Here is an 11,974-nt window from a genome sequence, read left to right as displayed (position 1 = left end):
CACAACAGGGTAAAATTCACATATATACCAAATGCCTGTCTTTCCTCCTCTGGAAAACTTCCAGCAAATAACACTTCATACATGCTTTGGCCACTTCTGTCATTGCCAAAACTGCCCTCGTAAATGAGGAAATCTTATCCTCTTCTAGTTTCTTCAGGTATTTTTCAGGCCTCCATTGCCTCACAATCATTACCTCCTTCATTGACTGTGAGAGCTCTATATAACCTTCCTGCCTCTGTTAAAAACAACACACAATGCCAAATGATCTATTGACAGTCTGTTGCTTTATTCTCCGCACTGGGTAAATTTTAGTCTAGGAATCTTCTGCTAGTTTGCTGTTTTTTAACTAAAGAGCTTTCCTAATCCCAAACAGCTATGTAACTGAGACCTAAGGTTGGGCAAGCAGCTCTTGCAAGGCCTTGGAGAGATCTGAGCTACTCAGAAGCTCAGATTCGATAAAGTTATCCTAATTAACTTGCAGAAGAGCTGAACTCTGTTTCCATATTCTCAGCTCAGCTCCCAAGGTGTTAATTAATTAACCCATTATGAAACCCATTGTGAAACTGAACAGAACAGAGGCAAGGTTGGGTTGTATCTGAAAGTAGAAGGCAGGCTGGTCAATCTGTGGAAAGAGCGGGTTTTGGCCGGGATCTGTCCCACTTTGTTCCCACAAGTGCTTTACTGTTTTACCCACAGTCTGAAAGGTAAGCAATCCCTCCCACATCTTAACTGCTCTTCAGACAGCACACTGTGAATCGCCCTGCATGTTTCTCTCAAAAAGAGGGTACAAAAACTGGTGCATATGCAACAATGCCAACTCGACCAAACGTTTCTGGAGTACCGGTAATTCTGAATTCCTTTCCTGTCCAATAACTTTGCCATTCACTATTTTGCAATGCCTTCTGGCTCTTACAGCATTAACCCCAACTGGGGGTGATGAAATGTTAAAAAAAAAATCGTGGGGAATCTTTGACAGGTGTCCCAGTGGTAAGGGAATACATTTGCTCCTTGTTCCCACCTCTACCCTACAGCAACCAGAAATGCATTTTGGAGAGAGCCTGGCCTAACCTTTGCACATCTCACTACTGCAGGGCAGTCAGAGGGAAGCAAGCACAATGGGAATGCTCAGGCCAGGGGGCAGGAGGAACATCAGCTGCACTGGATCTGAGCTACAGGAAGCAGGGCTGTACCTATCTCAGGGGAGGTGGAAGAGAGAGATAGAGAGACAGAACAGATTGAAGAGAGATGGGGAGGGAGGGAAAGAAGGAGACGCCGTCTGTCTGTCGGGCTTAAGAAGCCGAAAGCCAGGAATTTAATCAATGTCTGGGGACTGGCAGGAGGTGATGACGCAGAGCGAGGCTTCGTCAGTATGGATTCAGCTAGCTGGCCTAATCCAGCACAATGGCTGAGCCGTGGCTCTCTCCCCCTGCCTAGCAGTCTGGCGAAAAGGGGAGTGAGATTTTGTGTGTACGCACAATGGGCCGAGATATATATTTTGTGCGTGTGCATTTCTGAAATATCAGATTGAGGTTATGCAAGGTCATGCAATACATTTACTTTCAAATTACTTGGTTAGCCCACGGTTAAAGGTTAAGGAACTTTGCACATCGCAGTTTAACTCTCCCACCCCTTGTCAGGAGTAGACCTCAGATTTCCCCACCAGGCAAGGATGGGATATTTGACCCCATGTTGCCATCTAGTGTTTAGCTTGAGAGTTACACCTTTTCCCTGGATTTATTTTGGCAAGACTGGTCACACGCCACAAATGGTTGTTTCAGGGTAAGGTTGCCAACTGACTAGAAAAGCAACAGCAGATCTAGACAGGCCTGCTCACGTGCTTTTTACCAGCAGACTGGAGGTGCCGCAATCAGCTGGTGAGGCTTATCACATCATGGATATAAGCCATATCGCCCGATGTCGACAATCAAGCTTATTTCAGAGAAACTGCCATGGCAGCTGATGGCAGCATAAGCAACGAAGTCTTGGGGCACCTTAAAGAATGCATTAGATCAGGCTACTGTGAAAGACACAGCTGCAGCAGCTGGTTAAAAAGTTGGCAGTCCTGTTCCTAAAGACTGGGAAGCTTCCCCCTCAGTGCATGAAGTTCAGGAGGCTAGAGTACCTTTAAGCATGTGCAGAGTGCACTTCCTAAAAGCCAGTCTCTATGCTTTCAAGGTTTGGACAGGGATTTTTTTTTATTATTTATTTAGAAGGTGACGCTTCCTGTTTGGGTTTCCATGTCTCTATTTATTTAAAATATTTCCGCCTTTCCACACATATTCTCAAATTGACTTACAACACCTCGCATTAAAAACACGTATCACATAATTTAAAAAAAATAATGCAATGAAATACAACTGGCAGCATTAAAAACCATCTATGCAGACGAGGATCCACTACTGTGAGAATGCGTACCTCACTTCCAAAAGTGGGGGCACCTGGAGATAGGCTGTGCTCTATAGCACATGTGGGCAAACTTCAGGATTGCAAGATCTGCTTTGTGTTTGCTTTTGCTAGGAAGCTGAGCTCCACCAATCAGAGCAAGGAACAAAGTGGTGACTTGGGGTGTGGGGTGGAGATGGAGTCAACTACTTCCTGCACCCATAACCCATGCAGGGGAAGAATATATCAAAAATTCCAAACAGCATCTGCATTTCTACATATCAGGACTTCTTAAAAAAAAAAAAATCTATATTTGGAAAAGGGGTGGATTTTTTCTCATTACTTTTTTGGGGAGCCAATCTACCGCAAATTCTCCAGCAGCAGCCTATCAGTAAATAGGCTGTCCTACCTTCTGCCTAACCCTGGCCTAGAGAATTCAGTCTGCAGGAGTGGGGAGAGGGATTTGCACGTAGCCCATATTTTTTTCTGGAAAGGGTCCAGAGCCTCAGATGAAGTTCCCAGTGCGCAGGTTGGCTGGGGACAGGCACTCCAGCTTCACAGGGCTTGCTTGGGGCTGCTTGGAGTCTTGTCCCACCTCGGAAGACGCCAGCTTCCCTGGCGACCCATCAAGAGCAGGGGGCGGTTGCTTGAGAGCTGGGATTGAGAGGGTCTGGATTGGCTGAGTCTGGGCTTGGGAGGCCGTTGGGTAGACGTAACCGTCAGTCTCGTAGAAGAACCAGTCGTAATCCTTTGGGCTGTCCAGGAAGAGGGCTGGGAAGAAAATGGGGGGGGGGCGGAGTAAGAAATTAACCCATCCATGGACCATTGCATCACATGACCATGTCAGGTGCCACTTGAAGTTGCTTTTCACTGAGTCAATCTGTTTTGCCTGGTATTGGCTGACTGGCAAAAGAAAAAATCTTTTTCAACACCTGTTAGCTGCAACTGGGGGGAAATGGTCTTTTCAGTGGTGGCCCCTTATTTAGGCAATTTTCTCCCTAGGGAGGCTCACTTGACACCCACATCAATGTGTTTCGTTTCTCAAGGCTTTTACTACTCAGGTCATCATCTTATTCAGTTATTGTAACTGGTGGTCTATTTGTTGTTTCCTTTTACTTATTTACCTTACAATTGTTTGTAGGTTAAACCACCCTGCTCATCTTTGCATCCCAATTTTGGTCTGCAAGATGTTGGAGGGTATGCAGGGGTAACCAGTGATGATCTTCCCCAGCTGTGAAGAACCGTGAGATGTTCTCGGACTCCAACTCCCATCAGCCCCCACCAGCACAGCCAATAGCCAAGGATGATGGGGACTGCAGTCCAATCACGGGTTCTCCAGCCTGATCTTTCCCTTTCAACAGTGCAGAGAGGCGGCTGGTATCAAAGCATAGTCCAGCCGCCTGCACTGTTTTTCTCAATTCTAGCCCACCGGGTCCCACTCACTCTCCTTCCCAAAGACCACCCATCGCTTACCAGGGTCATCAAATCCGTCCTCATACAAGCGATGGTGGGAAAACGGTTCTTTCTTGGATCCTCGGCTGTAGGCGCAGTAGACCCCGATGAAGAGGCAGAGCAGCAGGCCGCAGCCAGCGAGAAAAAGCCCCATGGCGTGGCTAGCTGCGGTGTGGGCTTCCCCAGCTGACAGTTGCCCTGTGTAAGAAGGAAGAATGATATCACGTGGTCCACACCAGGGGGGGAGGAGAGGTCCCATCCACATTCAAAGCCAAACCTATCAAGTCCTCACTTTATGGAACAATACACAAACCACAATGCAGCTCTCCTCAGAAGTTAGCACTTCTCGCAATTTTGTAATGCAGTCTTCCAAGTTTGCAGCAGTGTGTGTGTGTGTGTGTGTGTGTGTGTGTGTGTGTGAAGCATCCCTGAAAATGAAGGTGTTAGTGGGGCGGGGAAAGCACAAAATGCATTATACCTGGGGGAATTGCTTTGCAAAAACGCATATGTTAGTCAAAGCTGCATATAAAAATGTGTTTCTCGGAAAGAAAAATTGCACTAAAAAGCTGATGAATTTTCGTAAGGATTTTTCATTAAAAACACTCACACACACACAAATGCCTGCAAAATGTAGAGAACTGAATTTAAGACTGGGAAAATGAGAAACGGAGAGAAACTGGAATGAAAAGATCTTTCTCATCCCTAGCCCACACAGAGAGCTTCGTGGAAAGCATGGACATGTCTCCTACTTTACGAAACACAGTCCTCCCTTCTAAGGTAATAATAATAATAATAATAATAATAATAATAATTTATTATTTATACCCCACCCATCTGGCTGGGCTTCCCCAGCCACTCTGGGCAGCTTCCAAAAAAATATTAAAATACTATAATACATCAAACATAATACATCTATGAAATAGAGGAGCCAGTCCTAGCAAGCCTCCCGTGTCAAGGAACAATCAGGAGGGTGTGACATGGAAATGGCCCCATGGGCCAAGCTGAGACCCATGCGGAGTCTTGCTAGGCCCACAAACAGAAAGTTCCCCATCCCTTTGTCTGTTTGAAGGGTTGTCTCATCCAGGTCAAGTTTAAGACTGGAAGACAATAAGTTGCCTTGAAATTGCCAGTTAACAGTTAGCACTCAGTAAGCAAGCTGAGCAGGCAGTCACCCAGGTCACCTTCTCGACTATGGTGAGATTCATAGATCCATAGAGTTGAAAGGGACCCCCCAGGGACATCTAGTCCAACCCCTGCAATGCAGGAACCCTGCCCAGAGCCATCCCTGGGTGGGCTCAAACTACCAACCTTCTGGTTAACAGCCAGGCGCACTGACCCAGATGTATTGCATTTCTATTTAAATAATAGCAATTATTTCTAATACTGCATCTATCCTGCGTCTATCCATATAAGTTAGCAGGCGTGTGCAGGGGCGCCGACTTATAAAAAATATTGGGGGAGCCCGCGAAAGCTCATGAATAATAAATAAGCTCATGAATATGCAGATAAAGTGGCGCCGCCTCCTCGTGAGCGAATAGGGGAGAGCGTGCTGCGCCTATTAATCAGCTCCGAAGGAAATTGGGTGGAGCTTTTGCTCGGGAGGGAGGGCAGGAGGCATGCAGCCCGACCCTGTGCATTTTGGGCTGGGAGAGGGGCGGCGGTGGCGCTCTGCTGGAGGGGCGTCCGAGATTATGGGGGGGGCGGAGCCCCCCCAAACCAATTTTTGAGGGGGCTCGGGCCCCCTCAGGCCCCATGGAGTCGGCGCCTATGGGCGTGTGCAGTTTTTATGCAAACCTGTATCCTCGTTTGTCCACTTTCTTGACAATGCACTTCATTTGGGCTACATGTGAGCAGCCAAGCTAGGCCTCATCTACATTTAAAGCAGTATCATGCCGCCTGAAACAGTCATGGCTTCCCCCAGAGAATCCTGGGAACTGTAGTTTGTTAAGGCTGCTGACAGTTGTCAGGAGACCCCTATTCCCCTTACAGTGCTACAGTTCCCAGAGCGTTGAACAGTCAATCCCTCCTCCCAGGGAACTCATACAATTGTAGCTCTCTGAGGGGAATAGGGGTCTCCTCTCAGGATGCTTAACAAACTGCAGCTCCCAGGATTCACTGGAGGAAGCCATGACTGTTTAAAGTGGTATGATGCAGCTTTAAATGCATAGTGCGGATGGGGCCTGAGTCTGGGTCTAGCCCATTCTAACCCCAATTTTACAGATATAGCAACTGAGGCTGATAGATGCCAGCTTGCTTAGGGTCACCCAATAGCCACAAGTTCTCCCAGGTCCATGGTTTCATACTGGTCTGTGAGCTACTCGACCCCAGTGCCCTTCTGGAGAATCCAGGATTGGAATTGCAATCAACTAATCCCTCCACAAACAGGGACGCGGGTGGCGCTGTGGGTTAAACCACTGAGCTTCTTGGGCTTGCCGATCAGAAGGTTGGCGGTTCGAATCCCCGCGACGGGGTGAGCTCCCGTTGCTTGGTCCCAGTTCCTGCCCACCTAGCAGTTTGAAAGCACATCAAAGTGCAATTAGATAAATAGGTACCGCTCTGGCAGGAAGGTAAACGGCGTTTCCATGCACTGCTCTGGTTCGCCAGAAGCGGCTTAGTCATGCTGGCCACATGACCCGGAAGCTGTACGCCGGCTCCCTCGGCCAGTAAAGCGAGATGAGCGCCGCAACCCCAGAGTCGGCCACGACTGGACCTAATGGTCAGGGGTCCCTTTACCTAATCCCTCCACAAAACCCCACACAGGCATAGGAAGATGCCTCGTCCTCCAGCCCTACCTGGCAAGGCCAAGGATTGAACCTGAGGCCTTCTGCTTGCAAAGCAGACGTTCTACCCATGATTCACAGCCCTTCCCCTGACTGAAAGCCCAGGAGAAGCACCTTCACCTTTGGGTTTCATCAGCATAATGGCCACTCCCTGAGCTGCAGTCTCCCATTGCTGACTTCCGCCAGACTCCTCGATGTCAGCCTCAGGAAACTTGAAAGGAGCAGCCTCCATCTTCTCTTGGGGAAGTCTGGGTTTCTCTGTCTGTGGGCTGGAGACCGAGGGCTCCTTGTGGTCCTGGTCCTGCTGCGTCAGAGAAGGTTTGGGCGAAGATGTCACGTCAGTGGCGTCTGATGTGGGACCTTGCGTGGATTCAGGGGATGTTTGTGGCGTGGAGGACCAGGTGGTGGGGAGAGGGGAAGGAGAGGAGAAAAGGGGCGTGCTGGGAGCTTCGTCAGTGGTAGCGTGGCTTGCACCCAGGAACAGCAGCAGCAGGCAAGCGAGAAGGTGGTTCAGATCCATTTTCAAACTGCCAGACCAGGGAGTCTCTGCAGAGGAAGATAAAATGCTGGCCTGTGGCACAATACAAACCAATGAGACCTTCCACACATAAACCCCGGAGTGCAAGTGGGACGTCCATGGAATAGAAAGCCATGACCACCCCCAAAGACCAAGGCCACCTCCAGACCATCCCTGTTTTGTGGGAGGGATTCAATCACAGACCGGAAATGTAGGTTTGCCTTAGTCAGATTTATTTGTTGAAAACCTTTGGTGGTCACAAAAATACAAGCGGCACAGGAGTGAACAGAAAACAGATGGTCCCCACCAGTGCACAGGACCCCGCGATGGAGAGTGAAATTGTGTCTGGTCTGCTGAGCTGCTAAGGGGATCATCGAAACCTTATATGTAGCATAGTACATATAGTACATATGAACCTACCTGGACCCAGAGATCATCTTCTGAGGCCCTCCTTCATGTGCCTCTGGCAGGGGCGGACCTTCGTAATGTGACGTCCTGTGGGAGGCCAGAATTTTACACCCCCCTCCCAGCCCTCATGGTGCCTTCCCAAAGCTGGGTAAGGGAGGTGCCAGGCTTTGGGAAGGAGGTGCCAGGCTCTGGCAGGGTCCTAGAGCCCTTCCAGCTCCTTCCCAAAACTGGGCAAGCATTTCTAGGCTTTAGGAACAAGGCATGAAGGTGCTCCCTTGGCGCAGGGGAACCGGTCATGTTGCCCTAAATCCACTTCTGGTAAGCGGGGGAGCTGAGACCCCCCCAGTCCTGCCAGACGTTCAGCAATCTCACAAACAGCATGGTAATTTAGAAACAGGAGCTGGGGATTCAGGCCACCTGGATAACCCTGCACTCTAGCAGCAGACCTGCAAGGCCCTGCAAAGTTCCTTGGGGCTTAAAGAAATGCTCATTCTCAGAGGTGCTCTTCACTGACATGTTTCCTGGCCAAGCATTTGCCATCGAAACAGCTTCCCCAGTCCAAGCGCAGGATCCAATTGAGCCCGGCTGCCCACAAGCCCTCAAGAAGAACCCTGAGCAACAAATCTTTCCTTTCACAGCCGCCTCTGACAAAGCTGTGGCACAACCCTAGATACGCAACAGCGGGTCAAACTCTCTTGTGTGTCAACGTGCTCCACAGGGAAGCCCTTGTTTACAGCTCTCTTGACTACTGATCGTTCCCCCAGCATCATCAAGCAAACACAATTTTTCTTGTAAGAGCCATTCGACAGAGCAGAGCGGCTTCGGAGACCTTGTTGCAAGGCGGATGCTATTCTGACGGGAGCAAAGAGATATCGCATAAAGGAGATGGAAGGCACAGCCACCCACCCTCAAATGCTCCTTGGCCATTCCTTCAGTCGAAAAGGATTGCAGGATTGTAGCTCACACCTGCACCATACTTTTAAAGCACCTTTATGCCACTTTCACAGTCATGACTTCTTTCACAGTTTATCCTGGGAACTCTAGTTTGTTAAGAGTGCTGCTAGTGGTTAAGAGACCCCTCTCAGAGCGACAACACCCAGCTCCCTTAACAAACTACAGTTCCCAGAATTCTTTGGGGGAAAGCGCTGTTAAATGTATGCTGTGGACGTTCTGAGGGAGCCTGCCACTGCCTGCAAACTACACAATGGGGCAAACAGCAAGACCTCTTTATTCTCCCAAGCTTTCAATGCAGATTAAACCATTGGCCCTAGGGTTTCCAGCTGATTGGTTTACTGTGCTCTTGACTAATATAATTTGAAAATTGGGCTGTTTTCCTGTTCTTGTTGTTGTTGTTTGCAAGCTGGCTTGAGTTTGCTTTACCAAAAGAAAAGGCACATTGTGGATTTCTAAACACATACACAGACATAACCTAAATGCAGAGTCTGCATTTAAAACTGGAACGTTACTGTGCGATACAGAAAGCATGAGAAAAGGACCCCATTATAAAGCTGTAGAGTGTGTATGTTATCTATCCATGTAGGTTTATTCCATGCTTTACAGCAGAGGTAGCAAACCTGTGGACCTGCTAGAAGCTGCCGGAACTACAACTCCCATTGTCCCTGCCCGTTGGCAGTGCTGGCTATGGCTGGTAGGAGTTGCAATTCCACCACTTCCGAAGAGTTTAACAAGGATGCATTGGGAGATATTTAATCAAAAAGTTGGCATAGCATAAGGAAAGGCTGCTGGATCAGGCCAATGGCTTGTCTAGTCCAGCATCCTGTTTTCAGGAGCCAAGCAGATGCCTGTGGGAAACCAGGAAGCAAGACCTAAACACAAGAGACCCTCCCCCTCCTGCCGTTTCCAGCAAGTGATATTCAGAATAATGGCTAGTAGCCTTCTCCTCCACAAAGCTGCCTAATCTTCTTTTAAAGCCATCACTGTCCTGCGAGGGTGAGTTTTACAGTTTCACTGTTTGCTGTGTTTTACAAACTTCTACCATGTCACCTAATTTCGCCTTTTCTCTAAACTAAAAAAATCCCCGAAGTGACAACCTTTCTGCATAAAGGAGTTATGCCCTTCCCTTCATCATCTTGGTTGCCCTTTTCTGAATCTCAGATGGGTAAACATTTAAATACAGTGGTACCTCGGGTTACAGACGCTTCAGGTTACAGATGCTTCAGGTTACAGACTCTGCTAACCCAGAAATAGTACCTCGGGTTAAGAACTTTGCTTCAGGATGAGAACAGAAATCGTGTGGTGGTGGCACAGCGGGAGGCCCCATTAGCTAAAGTGGTACCTCAGGTTAAGAACAGTTTCAGGTTAAGAACGGACCTCCAGAACAAATTAAGTTCTTAACCCAAGGTACCACTGTAAATGAATTTCCTAAAAAGTAGGAGGCTAACGAATAACATTCAAGAGGTATTTTTATTTTATTTTTTTAAAGTGAAACCAGCTGAAAATTACCAAGCTCCTCCTGGTAGAGGATTTGTAGATACCCGAATTCTTTCTGCTAGGTTTGCTTTTCGAAAGGCATAACAAACAAGAAGAAAAGTCGTTAAGATTTACCTACCATCCAGTGTTGGTTAAGGAGGGGTCTCCTGTTTGGATGCTCGCCCAAGGAAGGGGAATAGAGAGCGGTGATGCTCAAAGGAACCGCTTGCCACTAAATGCAACAACATAGGAGCAGAATGAGAGGCCCCACCCGAACATCTTCACTCCCCACAAGGGATAGAAACAGCTAACAAAACACAAGCCCCAGGAGAGGCCGACTTAGCAACATGGTTGTAGCAAACGCTGCATCCCTTTTATGAAGGGCTGGAAGTAGCAGCTGTCAGAGTTCAGTCTGGAGGGTCAAATGTTAGCTCTAATGTTGTGCCTCCCTTATTCGGAAATGAAGATTTAGAAACGCACACCCACGTTTTGAAAGCAAGGGGAAATTGATTCCTTTTTTAAAAAAAGAGGGAAGAAGTCGAAATTTTGTAATACGTTTTTATTGGTTTTACCATTTAATTTTACATTCACACATAAAATAGAATCAAAAAGTGTAGAATTCTCAGAATTCTCGGACTTCCTTCCTCCCCTTCGTGGAGTCTGCTAATAACCATTTTCCGCTGCATAGCATATCGTCCTCTATCCTTAAAACTCTATTTAGAAGAAGACAAAATTTGTGCAGTCTTTCAGGCAAATCAAAAATTGAGAATTGTCTGCAATATACCACATCGGCATATATGTACGTATATAATACATAATCATATGATGTGCTATATATATCAAATATCAAATCTTATAATTTATTATTTACAGCCTTATCCTAGCACTGACTTATCTCTATAAAGTTAATAACAAAATACATAGGTCAATGTTATCTTGAACTTTGTTGCACCAGGCTCCTCCCCACCCCCCAAATTGTGTTGTCTTCTTTCTTTCTTTCAATGATTTGTTGTGGGGGACAGAGTACTTTTAATACATTTTAATTGTGCAAAACCTAAATTTCATGGTATGCACTTCAATCCCTTCCACAAACTAGTGACCACTGGGAGGGAACCTGTGTACCTATGAAAATAAACAAATAGTAGTGTTTTGTTTTGTTTTGTTTTGTTTTGTTTTTAGAAAGGCACAGGTTATGTTCCCACTCCCATTTACTGCGCCCTCACACCATTTCCAGTTTTGGGTTTCTAACCCGTGTTCACACAGTGTTATCCAAAACGCATATGTATCCTGTACTTTGTAATAATATAGTATTGTCTGAGGTGTTGTTTCTCAAACCACCTTCACATCCATGGGAGTCCTTGAGCTGTTTTCAATTCCTCTCCAGCCAAGGTGTGAAAACACACCTGCATAAGGACGTCCCAGTCTTGCCAACACCAAACTGACAGTGCTGATATGAACAGCTGGTGGGAAGTCGCAGGAGGAAGAGCTGTGAGATGGACCACAACTTCATTGTGCTCTAGGGTGGTAATGTGAACACACCCATAAAAATCAGTGCTGGTTTCGGGTGGTTCTGCAAGTAGCAGCATCAGGGAACACTGAGATACTTCACTCTGGAGCTTTGATGTGGGATGGTGGATACGGTTGTCTGTTGGGAGTTGTTAAAGTGGCACTTCCACCACCTAGGGACGCAGGTGGCGCTGTGGTCTAAAACACTGAACCACTTGGGCTTGCCGATCAGAAGGTCGGCGGTTTGAATCTGAGTGGTGGTGGTGAGCTCCCGTTGCTCTGCCCCAGGTTCTGCCAACCTAGCGGTTCGAAAGCACACCAGTGCAAGTAGATAAATGGGTACTGCTGTGGCAGGAAGGTAAATTGTGTTTCCATGCGCTCATGGTGTTCCGTTGTGCCAGAAGCAGTTTAGTCATGCTGGCCACATGACCCGGAAAAGCTGTCTGTGGACAAATGCCAGCTCCCTCAGCCTGAAGCAAGATGAGCACCACAACCCCAT

At 47.4% G+C, this 11,974-nt stretch overlaps 1 protein-coding gene across 1 annotated transcript; it reads right to left on the bottom strand.

Annotated features, from left to right (window-relative positions):
- Positions 1 to 2,160: 2,160 nt before the first annotated feature.
- Positions 2,161 to 10,206, bottom strand: GFY (golgi associated olfactory signaling regulator). Its single transcript, XM_080977637.1, has 4 exons — positions 10,109 to 10,206; positions 6,735 to 7,160; positions 3,856 to 4,032; positions 2,161 to 3,153 (listed from the first exon to the last, which is right to left on the bottom strand). Exons 2-4 carry the CDS (start codon positions 7,132 to 7,134, stop codon positions 2,888 to 2,890), a joined length of 843 nt encoding a protein of 280 aa, XP_080833763.1. The 5' UTR covers positions 7,135 to 7,160; positions 10,109 to 10,206; the 3' UTR covers positions 2,161 to 2,887.
- Positions 10,207 to 11,974: the final 1,768 nt, after the last annotated feature.

The sequence above is a fragment of the Podarcis pityusensis genome (genome assembly GCF_964106645.2).
Source record: "Podarcis pityusensis genome assembly, chromosome: 13".
In the NCBI taxonomy this organism is placed as follows: domain Eukaryota; kingdom Metazoa; phylum Chordata; class Lepidosauria; order Squamata; family Lacertidae; genus Podarcis; species Podarcis pityusensis.
Note: the sequence above shows the minus strand (reverse complement) of the source record. Positions and strands in the feature narration are given on the sequence as shown.

What these genes read in the sequence shown, in the direction of transcription:
- GFY (XM_080977637.1), bottom strand. Translation starts at nt 7,134, where the DNA reads ATGGATCTGAACCACCTTCTCGCTTGCCTGCTGCTGCTGTTCCTGGGT. An exon ending in TATGCTGATGAAACCCAAAG is followed by an intron (nt 4,033 to 6,734) that starts GTGAAGGTGCTT and finishes CTTCTTACACAG; the next exon opens with GGCAACTGTCAGCTGGGGAA. An exon ending in GGACGGATTTGATGACCCTG is followed by an intron (nt 3,154 to 3,855) that starts GTAAGCGATGGG and finishes TTTTCTTCCCAG; the next exon opens with CCCTCTTCCTGGACAGCCCA.